Source organism: Pinus tabuliformis, chromosome 3_1 (assembly GCF_031772625.1).
Source record: "Pinus tabuliformis cultivar Carrire ecotype Pingquan chromosome 3_1, CPIR1, whole genome shotgun sequence".
Lineage (NCBI taxonomy): Eukaryota > Viridiplantae > Streptophyta > Pinopsida > Pinales > Pinaceae > Pinus > Pinus tabuliformis.
Window position 1 is genome coordinate 143,004,306 of NC_142301.1, and position 11,560 is coordinate 143,015,865.

Here is an 11,560-nt window from a genome sequence, read left to right on the forward strand (position 1 = left end):
AAAAAAAATTTAGGACCCATAAATTTTTCAAACTGTTAAATCCAGATATACCGTCAAAAAGCATTTTAAACATGAAAAATTAGCAAATTCTAACCAAACACTTCAAGATCAATTTTTCTAATTCTAATAAAAAAACTCCAAAGTATAATAATTAGACAAGGCCTTTGAAAATTATGCAGGACAATGAAAATTCAGCTCTGTATTACGGATGTGTTGTACTATTCCAGTGCCTGACACCAGGTCTTTTCTTTTGGGGGACAAGATAAAGGAACTGTCAATTGTCACGTAAGCCACCTAAGCCAAGATGCCACAGCAGTAGGAATCGCTGAGATTCGGTTGTGGGGATCTTAGAGCAGACACTCCAGAGCATACGTCACACACGGAAATATTGGTCCAGTTCCTCCCACTTTTTTCTTGCCCGTCTCATCAGGCCGGAGGAGTCGCTGGTCGGGATGTTTCCACATCGAGTGCTCCGACAAATGCGGTGTAATTGGAGTGGCCGAATCATTGGAGGCGTGGTATGGCAGAGACTTTTTTTTTAGCGTGGATAAGAATAGACTGGTTTTGAAGATGAATTATAAAACCTGAAACCATGTGACTTCTTCCCAAAAAAATATTTATACATTAAGAATAGATCTGTAAAAATGGTACTTCCCATGGCAAATTACCATCACACTGCTGCCCATAATCTTAAGGTCAAGAATATTTTGTTTGATATGTGTTTGGTTCTACCAGTGTGCTTATCATGTCCATGGTAAAACCTGTGTATTGGCTGAAAATTTTACCTTCCATTCATGATCTAATATTTGCTGATGGTGGAACTTTGTCTCTGAAGTTTTTTACAGATCTAAATAAGAATTAAAATTTTCTGAAATATATAAAGTGTTTTTTTTGTTTTGTTTAGTTTTGGTTTTGTATTAGACAGACTCAGACAGACTTGATTTGAGAGTGTTGAAGAGAATCCGTGACCTCTCAATCAATAGTGCTTTTAATGTTAGGAACTAAAACCACTGAACTAACTATCAATGCTGAAATATTTTAAGGATTATGAAAACTCTGCCCCTGTTATTTGGTTAAATTGAATTTTTTTCAATTTAAGATAAAGACTTCTCTCTGTAGGATTTCAATTAACTCCCTGTAGTAGAGTATTTTAACAATGTATTCATTGACAAATGCTTTTTTTTTGGTTTATTAACCTATGAGGATTTGAACCAGTGACCTATTCCAAAGAGTATCTTTAGATTGCACCCATTCACAGTCTTTTATGAAATTGATGAACACTTCTTTCTGTAGGAATTTACAGGGTAAGTTTCTCAGAAAGAATACCAAAAGGACACCGCTCACAACCAGATCACAGATCAATACACCAGTGTTTTTGACGTGGTTAAAACCCTCAAAGAGGGAAACAGTCCACGGCCTGTCCCAACGTGGGTACTACAGGCAATTTATTAATCAAAGAATGAAAATTTACATAAGCTTCTCTCATGCACGGATTACCCGAACAATGACCCTCCATGCGCTTTAAATAGAACTCATGGACCAATCGGGTGTCAAGCCACGGATCAAGTGTCGGTAATACCGAGGTGAGAGTGAACCGTCGGATCACTACATATCGTGACCGTCGGATTGTAAGTTACAAAATGTACAACAGTAAAGAAACACACTTTACCTAACTCTTACCTAACTCTATACTAGACCAAGTTGAACTTAACTATTTCCTATGTGTCGGAATATCCTAACATCCCCCCTTAAGAACAACTTGGGATAGGATTGAAGGATTTACAAATATGACACAATAGGAGAAGGAAGGAGGCACTAGAGCCTATCCCCCCTTAGTGACAACTTCTTGAACTCCAAGCATATATCGAAGTTTAGTGAACTTCGCCTCTGTGAGAGCCTTTGTGAAGATGTCTGCAACCTGATCATCTGTTGAACAATATTGCACTTCAAGAACATGGTCATGAATGAGCTTTCTGATGAAGTGCATGTGTAGTTCAATGTGTTTGCTGCGCTGATGCTGGACTGGATCTTTGTATAGCTGAATGGCACTTTGATTATCACACCAAAGTGTGGTTGGATGCTGCTGCTCAAAGCCAAACTCTGATAGGATCTGACGAAGCCACAAGGCTTCCTTACTAGCTTCCACGGCACCACGATACTCTGCTTCTGCTGACGAAAGAGAAATGGCAGCCTGTTTCTTGCAAGCCCATGTAATAGGTTCTGAACCAAGAGTGAAGACATAACCGGCAGTAGACTTCCGATCATCAGGGTCACCAGCCCAATCAGAATCAGTGAAACCAACTAACAGAGGAGCTGCTTTGGCACTGTAATGAATCCCAAACTGTACTGTACCTCGAACATAACGAAGTATTCTTTTGGCTGCTTTCCAATGACTTTCACGGGGGTTTTGCATAAAACGAGCAACAAGGCCAACAACAAAGGAAAGATCAGGACGAGTATGGGTTAAATACAAGAGTTTTCCTACAAGTTGACGGTATAAGGTAGCATCAACTTCAGGAGAAGTACAAGAGTCTGAAAGTTTGACTCCAGACTGAAAGGGAGAAGGGGCTGGCTTACAGTCTTCCATGTGAAAATGACGAAGAATATCACAAGCATACTTGGACTGGGAAAGGGAAATACCCTCCTTGGATTGCAAGACTTGAAGACCGAGAAAATAGTGTAAGTGTCCTAAGTCTGTCATTTCAAATTTCCTTTTGAGGCTAGACTTCACATGGTTTATAAGGTTGGGATCACTACCAGTAAGGATAAGATCATCAACATAAAGAAAAATGATGATAAGAGAGTTGCCCACTTTCTTGGTGTAGACAGTATTGTCAGAATGACACCTAGAAAAGCCAGATTCTAAAAGAAAGCTATCCATTTTGGCATACCAAGCCCGAGGAGCTTGCTTGAGGCCATAAAGGGATTTCTTAAGTCGACAAACAACGCTGGAGTCTGTTTGTATGAAGCCAATGGGTTGTTCCATATAGATTTCTTCCTGCAAGTCCCCATGCAAGAAGGCAGATTTAACATCCATCTGATGGACTTCCCATTTTAAAGAGGCAGCAAGGGAAAGAACAAGGCGGATAGAGTTCATTTTGGCAACAGGGGAGAAGGTTTCAGTGTAGTCAATGCCTTCAACCTGTGAAAAACCCTTAGCAACAAGACGAGCTTTATGTTTATCAACTTTCCCATCTGGTCCATACTTGGTTTTGTAAACCCATTTACATCTAACAAGTTTGCGTCCCTTTGGTAGAGGAACAAGATCCCATGTATCATTTGTCATCAATGAATGATATTCTTCATTCATAGCTGCTTCCCAATGTGGATGGCCTGAAGCTTCTGCAAAAGTGTCAGGATCATGATTTACTGGAGCTTGAGCCAGTAAAGAAGAGGCTCTTTCAAACTGAGAACGTGTACGTCGCTGATCTGTAGGATCACCGGCAAGATCACCTGCTGCATCCCGAGTAGCACGGACCCATCTTGGAAGTTGAGGATCCTGAGAAGGTGGGGGAGGATTATCATCCTCACTTTCATCATCTGAAGAAGAAATGTTTTCAAAAGTAGAAGAGATAGGAAGAGGTGGCACATCCGCCGGACTAGGCTCGCAGGCCGATTTATTTTCATCAAATTTTACATCTCTTCTAATGATAACATTTTTGGACTTAAATGGAATAAGTCTATAACCTTTTACATCTTCAGAATATCCAACAAAAGTACATTTCTCACTCTTAGGTTCTAAAGCTTTATGTTTTTCATCTGGAATATGGGCCCATGCTTCACTTCCAAACACACGAAAGTGACTTACATCTGGTTTAATGGAACTCCAAGCTTCTTCTGGAGTGATATTCTTTAGAACCTTAGTAGGAGTGCGATTGATTATATAATTTGCATAATTAATTGCTTCGGCCCAAAAACTAAGACTGAGTCCTTTAGATTGCAGCATACAATTAGCCATTTCCTTTAAGGTGCGATTTTTCCTTTCAGCTACACCATTTTGTTGTGGAGTGTATGGAACAGTATGTTGCATTTGAATTCCATTTTCGGTGCAAAAGTTGATGAATGTGTTTTTAACATATTCTCCACCATTATCAGTTCTTAGCTTAAGAATTTGATGTCCAAATTGTTTTTCAACAAAGGCTTTGAAGGCCAAAAATGTGTTAAATACTTCGCTCTTGAGTTTTAAGAAGTATACCCAAGTGCGTCTGGAGAAATCATCAATGAAAGTTAAGAAATACTTGCAGCCAGAGAATGAAGCAACAGGAAGTGGACCACATAAATCACTGTGCACAAGCTGTAAAGGGGCTGAGGCGTGCCAAGAGGCACGTTTGTCAAAACTGTCCCGATGATGTTTTCCGAGTACACATCCGGAACAAACACCATCTCTGCAAGATACCATAGGAAGACCTGTCACCATATTTTCTTTACATAGATGCTGAAGGGAGCGATAGTGTAAGTGACCATATCGCTCATGCCAAAGTTTGCTCACTTCATCATTATGAGCAACAAATACTGAGGGAAGATTTGATGACCCAAAGTTGTGAAACTTATACAACCTTGTGGAATCATCAGCAATACCAGTAGCTAGAATCTGTTTAGGATCTCTTAGATCCTTGATTACAACATCATGAGGTGAAAATTCAACAATTTTACCTTCACCTGAATGAGTTATCTGATAGACAGATAGAAGGTTGCAGGATAAGGTTGGAACACATAATACATCATTAAACTGACCATTGTCTAGATGAACAGTTCCAGTGCCTACAACATTAAGAGATCTATCATCACCAACATATATATTTTTGGTGTTACAATCATTTAAAGAAGAAAACATGGCTTGGTTTTTGGCCATGTGATAAGAGGCTCCAGAATCAATGAGCCACTCATAAGAAGGAGAAGAAGAAGATACATTTAATGCATAACCAGACTGAGATGATTGACAACGACATGCAGAAAGTGCCATTCCGGAAGTTGAAGTTGAAGTAGGCTCCACATGGATGTTATGTTTCTTCATTGCGGCTTCCAAGGCTTCCATCTTCTTAAAGCATTTAGATTCTAAGTGGCCATCTCGATTACAAAAGTTACAATGTCTATCAGTCTTCTTCCATTTGTTTTTATTGGTCTTATCATTTTGCTGAAATGATATTTCATTTTGAGGCTGAGTTTGCTTAGGACCATTCTTTTTAGGATATGTCTGCTTAGGATTCTTTGAATTTGGTTGCTGTTGGGCGGCTAACGCTTTCTTGGAAGAGTTTCCAAGATCAAGAAGACCAAGGTGTAAGAGTTTTTCTTGTTCTCTTATTAAGGAATCACAAAAGGAGTCAAAGGAAGGGGCCTTGTAGTCTTTTCCTTGACAAATGAAAGCTTCCCTTGTAGAATGGAAAGTGGAAACAAATACAGAGTAGGCTGGTCCCAACTTAGTAAGGATGGAATAAATAAGGTTACCATCTTCTTTCTTAACTTTAACACCTTCCAAGAGATATCTAAGGGTCTTGAATTTGGACAAGAAATCTTCAATGCAAGAAATTATTAGGATCCAAACTAAGCAACTCATTTTCAAGTTGATGGGCTCTAATTTCATTTTTAATCCCAAAAACTTTAGCGAGTTTTTCTAATGCTTCATGAGGAGTCTCAAGTTCTGCAATGTGGAATCTAAGATCAGGAGAAATAGACATCCCTATCAAACCACGTGCTTGATCTTGTCTATTTTCCCATTTTGCAGCCTTGTCTTCATCTTTTGGTTTCTTCTCTTGGTCTGTGGCTATTCTGAAGAGACCTTTACTTCTAAGTAAATCTTCCATGTAGGCTACCCATTGGAAGTAGTTAGTGCTGTCAAGAATGACTTGGCATGGACTTTCCATTTAAAAAAAAAAACTGAAGCTGAAGATGCTGAAAGTAAGTGTTCCAATGGATAGATCTCGAAAAAATAGGCGGTTTTAAAAAAAACGGCTCTGAAAAAGGCTTCCGGATGAAGAAGTTATGGCTTTTTGAAAAAAAATTGTTGACGTTGCCGGCAAAGTGCGCGAATGTGCGGGAATGAAAAGATCCGCCCCCACAAAATGGAGACTTGAACCCAAGACCTCTACTCTCTTAAAATAGTTTTGAACCAATTGATCTATACAAAAAATTTGAGAGAGAGAGAGAGAGAGGGGGGGGGGGGCCTTGGTTTGCGTGCTTGCCTCGAGAAGGCTCTTTTTCCCTACAAAACACAAAACACAAAACCCAACACGAATATGCAAAGAAAAACGAACCTTGCGGCTCGAAGTTAGCTTTAGCAAAAAAACTAGAAATTTTTTAAAAAAAATCTCAAAGTTAGCTTTAGCCGAAAAACTAAATATTTTTCTCAATGTTTCTGATTTTCTGATATCACACTAAGGTGCAGGGAAAAGAGCATACGCATGAGAAAAATCCTTCCTTTCTGTTTCTGATTTGCCCAGATCGCATAGAGTCGCAGGGCAAAGAGCATACGCAGAAATGAAAGGTATAGATCCGGTTAAAAAAAGGGCTAAATAAACCGAAACCGAAATAAGCAGAGAGAAAATAACAGTAAACTGCAAAAAACACTGTATACCTCCCGATCTGAAAAATGACGCAGCTGGGGCTACCGGAAACCTTTTCGCGTGAAACGAAAGGGGTTCCTCACTGGAACAGATGCTCCGAACGCAACAGAGCAGTCCTCTCGGCCCGAAAGCAGTCAGAAACAACAGATCTAGGAAACGACAGCCGCATGCAGTTCTACCGGCTTCAGATTTGAATCACCAACGGACGCGGCCCTCAAATAGCTCTGATACCATGTAGGAATTTACAGGGTAAGTTCCTCAGAAAGAATACCAAAAGGACACCGCTCACAACTAGATCACAGATCAATACACCAGTATTTTTGACGTGGTTAAAACCCTCAAAGAGGGAAACAATCCACAGCCTGTCCCAACGTGGGTACTACAGGCAATTTATTAATCAAAGAATGAAAATTTACATAAGCTTCTCTCATGCACGGATTACCCGAACAATGACCCTCCATGCGCTTTAAATAGAACTCATGGACCAATCGGGTGTAAAGCCACGGATTAAGTGTCGGTAATACCGAGGTGAGAGTGAACCGTCGGATCACTACATATCGTGACCGTCGGATTGTAAGTTACAAAATGTACAACGGTAAAGAAACACACTTTACCTAACTCTATACCTAACTCTATACTAGACCAAGTTGAACTTAACTATTTCCTATGTGTCGGAATATCCTAACACTTTCTTGGTTGGGTTTGAATCAGTGATCTACGAGAGAGTATACCTTAACAGTGCACACATTGATAAATACTTTCTTTTTGGTTATTTAACCTAGGAGAATTTGAACTAGTGACCTATCCCCAGGGGTACCTTAACAGGTCACTCATTCACAGTTTATGATGAGATGATAAATACTTCTTTCTTTGTCAAATTTGAATTAGTGACCCATGACACAATACTTTAACAGTACATTCATTGACAAATACCTTGATAAATACTTCCTTTTTAATTGATTAACCCATCAGAATTTGAACCAGTGACTTATCGTAGGGAGTAACTGTGCTTTAGTAAATTGCATGAGCTTGCGAATCTACATGATTTTCTACATGGTATTAGAGCTGAGAACAATATACTAGAGGAGATTTCGAATTTTTGAGATTTGGATTACAAGTGAAATTCGAATTTGCAACACATACTTCAGGGATGACAGAGGGCGTTCTACGGTTTGCGGCTCGAGTATGCCATGGAAGGCAACTTGAATTTTATAGTTCGGAGGGACAAAATGGAGCATGTGCTAGAGGATAATTTCTTGAAGGAATTCGTTGATCAAGAAATTCCTAAGCCAATAGCGTCGGATGCACAGAATTTGGCTGAATGGAAGAAGTGTCTCGAGTCTCCATGGCAAGGGAACTCCGTATGCTATGTGGAAAGCATTGATGGACTTGTATCAGAACAACAGTGACCAAAGGAAATTGGCACTGAAGTACAAACTTTGAAAAATCAAAATGGAGAAAGTCGAGACTATTCCAAAATACTTGACCAAGTTCACTCAATGTCATGATGGACTTCGAAGTGTTGTAATCACAATTGCCAATGATGATATGGTGAGTCTTGCTCTTATAGGACTCCCAAAGAGTTGGCATGGTTATCAGGATTCTATTAAGGGTCGGGAGAAGCTTCCATATTGGGAACGATTGTGGTTGGATTTGATGCAAGAGGAGATCAGGAGGAACACCAGGGATGGCTCTTCATCAAAGACCTTAACAATACATTGATTAACCCATGAGAATTTGAATCAATGAGTTATGGCAGGAAGTTCCTTAATGGTGCACCCGAGGATGGGGCGGCAAAAAATGGGGTTTGTGGTAATGGAGTATTTATTGTATTGAAACTTGGTGATTTTTATCTATTCAGTTGGAACAATGGCGAGGGATTGAATAATAGAGCTGAGCTGTTAGCTCTTTGGGGCATCCTATTTTGTGAAACGTGGCTTTGAATTGTTTCCTTGGACATTTTCAGAGATTCCAAAGTGATTGTAAATTGAGTCTTGGAGAGAACAAATTTTGGCTGGCCAATGCTCATCAACTGAATGCATTGCATGAAATGTTAGAAAAATACTTCCAGAATCTATCCTTTTTACATATCTACATTGAACAGAATCATATAGCAGATGTTTTGTCCAAAGAAAGATGCAACACGTGGCCAGGAAAAATATTATTCTCCACTTCTTACAAAAGGAAATGGCCATGGTTATGGGAACATAAATGTAAATTAGGTAGGTTGTGTTTCTGAACAGCATTTTTGTCCAGTAAGTGTATACTAAAGATATGTAAGTCTGTTTTGGGTGAGGGGTTGAAAGTAGAATGATAATTTTATGTGTGAGATAAGAGATCCATGTACTAGAAAATAGTATAGCCAGCAAAAGGAGGCCCAGTTTTTCTATAAAAAGGCGAGATTCGAAAAATGAGGAAGATATTGATTGGCAAGAATAAGTAAATAACTTTTTTTATAATAGAAAGTTTGTTGGTTTTTTTTTTATTGAAAAAACTACAACAAAATAGTGGGGAAAATTTCTTATTATGAGGTGATTTTATGTTAAATACAGTCAATTTTTTTTCCGTACCTATCAACATTCTTTATCAAATTGATAAAAAATTGATCAAAACATACACTACTAAGACACTAATAAAGTTAGTGACACTGACAAAGTTACTGAAACTGACCAGTGTTTCAGATTTGAAATTCCTACCCTAACAGCACCTATTCAAAATCTCAATCCTGATGTTTTGTCTTGTCCAATTGAGTTGTCAAAACTTTTTCCCAACTCAATAGAGCCATAAAACCTGTACCCCTGATGTTTGAACAAATTTCATTTTCCACTTAAAATCTCTGGAGGTCAATAAATCTATGAATTTCGCCCAAATTCCATTCCAGATTGAATGCCGGCGTTTATCGTGTCGATGAATGAAAGCTCTGCTATTGCTACCCGTCCTCAACGCACTCAGTGACCGGGAAAGGTGAATGGCACGTTTGAAAGTCGACAACGGACGGCAAAATGCAGGAGGGCTGCCAGGTACTGTGAGATTGATGTGCCATCTTCCCTTCAAAATTTCCACGTGGATTGAACCCCCAGGTGTAAGTAGAGTCCAGCAAAGAGGAGATTTCTCCCAGTGGAATTAAATGTGGACTGTAGTGAATAGTGGTTCATAAAAGGACATGCTGACAGCACCACCAACCCCTTAATTAGGGGTGAGCAGAATTCGGTAGCCGTAGGTATGTAGTGTGGGGCCCAACTACCCATGTCAACATTCGAACTACTACTCAAAATTTAACTACCAGTCTGAGTCAGTCCTGGTGGCTTCAGCTCTCTGATCTATTTGACAGTCTATCATAGTTATTAACAACAACCATCATTCCTGGCAGCATAGGCAGAGGCACAGGCAAGAGAAATTACCTGCTTTTCAGCTTTGAAGATCCAGTGAATGGATGTATGCATTCTTCTGGTGTTTAAATCCTTGCAGCCCAGCATTCACTTGGTGGAAATTTGTATTGATTAATTATCAGGGAAGACTGAGCCATGGATCGTGCAGACACAGATGAAGACCGACTCTCGTCTTCACATAAAGAAGCAGAAGAAGCAGGGGAAGGTATAGTACCTTCATCCCTCACAGGTGCCTCAAATATAAATTTTACGTGTGAATTTTGCTGTAACAAGCTTCTGAATGTATTTGCTAAGGCAGAAGAAGAATTCTGATTATCCACAGCATTGGGATTTATCCAAACATCATTTTAATGATGGATTTACTTTGGGATTCTAAACATGGACAACTGTTGCAGATAATCTGAATTCTTTTTCTTAAAAAAAGACCATAGAAATCTGAAATCCAAGGTAATTGCTATTTTTTTTTTCCCAATAAATGCAGAGAGGAGAACAAGCAGTACAAATATAAACGAGGACGAAGAAGATCTCATCATTAGGCTGCACAAATTGGTGGGAGATAGGTACCATCAATCATTTTTCTGTAGTTTATTTAATTTATTCATTATCATCATCGACTTAGTGCAGGGTGAATAATCTTTACCATTTATAAATCTATGGATGCAACATTAATCCTAAATATGGAAGGATTCAAATCTCCAAAATGGATCCAAGATGGATTGAATTCATCATATTTTTTTTTGGAAGTTGCAGGTGGTCGCTGATTGCTGGCAGAATACCTGGACGAACCCCAGAGGAGATTGAGAAGTACTGGAAGTCGAGAAAGCAGGAAAATTCCAAACGCAAAAGAGGCAAATGAAAAAATGGAACCTGGAGTCTGGCACAGAAAAACCATTTAATTCAGTATTTATCACAGTGTTTTTCTTTCTGGTTATTATTGTACAATCGAACCTTCTTCCCTGACCTTCGTTCTTTTTCAAGTCTCAAGGATTCTTACAATGGCCCCTGTAAGTCTTTGTGGGTTGAAACCTATTCAACTGTCTCTGCAAATTTGGAATGTTTGATGAGGGCAAATTTGGAAACAGGGATGAAGGAAGATACAGTGTCTGGATGTATTTTGCTTTTGCTTCTTTCTGTGAGTTTCATTGATATTTTTTCAATATTGGTGACTGTGTCTGCATTATATTTTATATTTTTTAGTTTATTGAACTTATCTCCACATCTTTGTTTTATTATCCTTTTTTTTCTAAATTAAAATCCCTGGTTATCATGATCATGCATACTTTCAAAAAATCCATCATGGATACTTTAAAATAATCCAACCATGTTGTATAATTTTAAATTCGAGAAACTTATCCACATATATTTGTTTTTTATTTTTTAAAATTATAATTTATCATTATCATGGACACTGAGTAATTATATAATATTCTATTTATATTTTTCGATGAAATTGTGGCATACGGTGTAAATAAAAAACAATATAAATATTTTCTAATTCCTTGATTTTTCTGTACGTGTTTTGATTTTCGTAGTAGTAATTTACACGGACGAGAAGCATATATACACTTTAAGCTCCGAATTTATTAAATTTCTAAAATGGTAAAAAAAGGA

The 11,560-nt window shown here is 38.5% G+C and overlaps 1 protein-coding gene across 2 annotated transcripts; it reads left to right on the forward strand.

Moving 5' to 3' along the window:
• Window positions 1–9,836: 9,836 nt before the first annotated feature.
• On the forward strand, window positions 9,837–11,165 carry LOC149186211 (transcription factor TRY-like). 2 transcript variants are annotated; one of them, XM_089412592.1, is made up of 3 exons: window positions 9,837–10,178; window positions 10,431–10,509; window positions 10,700–11,165. In XM_089412592.1, the coding sequence occupies exons 1-3, from the start codon at window positions 10,085–10,087 to the stop codon at window positions 10,803–10,805; spliced, it is 279 nt and encodes a 92-aa protein (XP_089268718.1). In that variant the 5' UTR covers window positions 9,837–10,084; the 3' UTR covers window positions 10,806–11,165. The 2 variants fall into 2 exon arrangements, with proteins under 2 accessions (XP_089268718.1, XP_089268719.1); XM_089412593.1 differs by having other exon boundaries at window positions 9,847–10,154.
• Window positions 11,166–11,560: the final 395 nt, after the last annotated feature.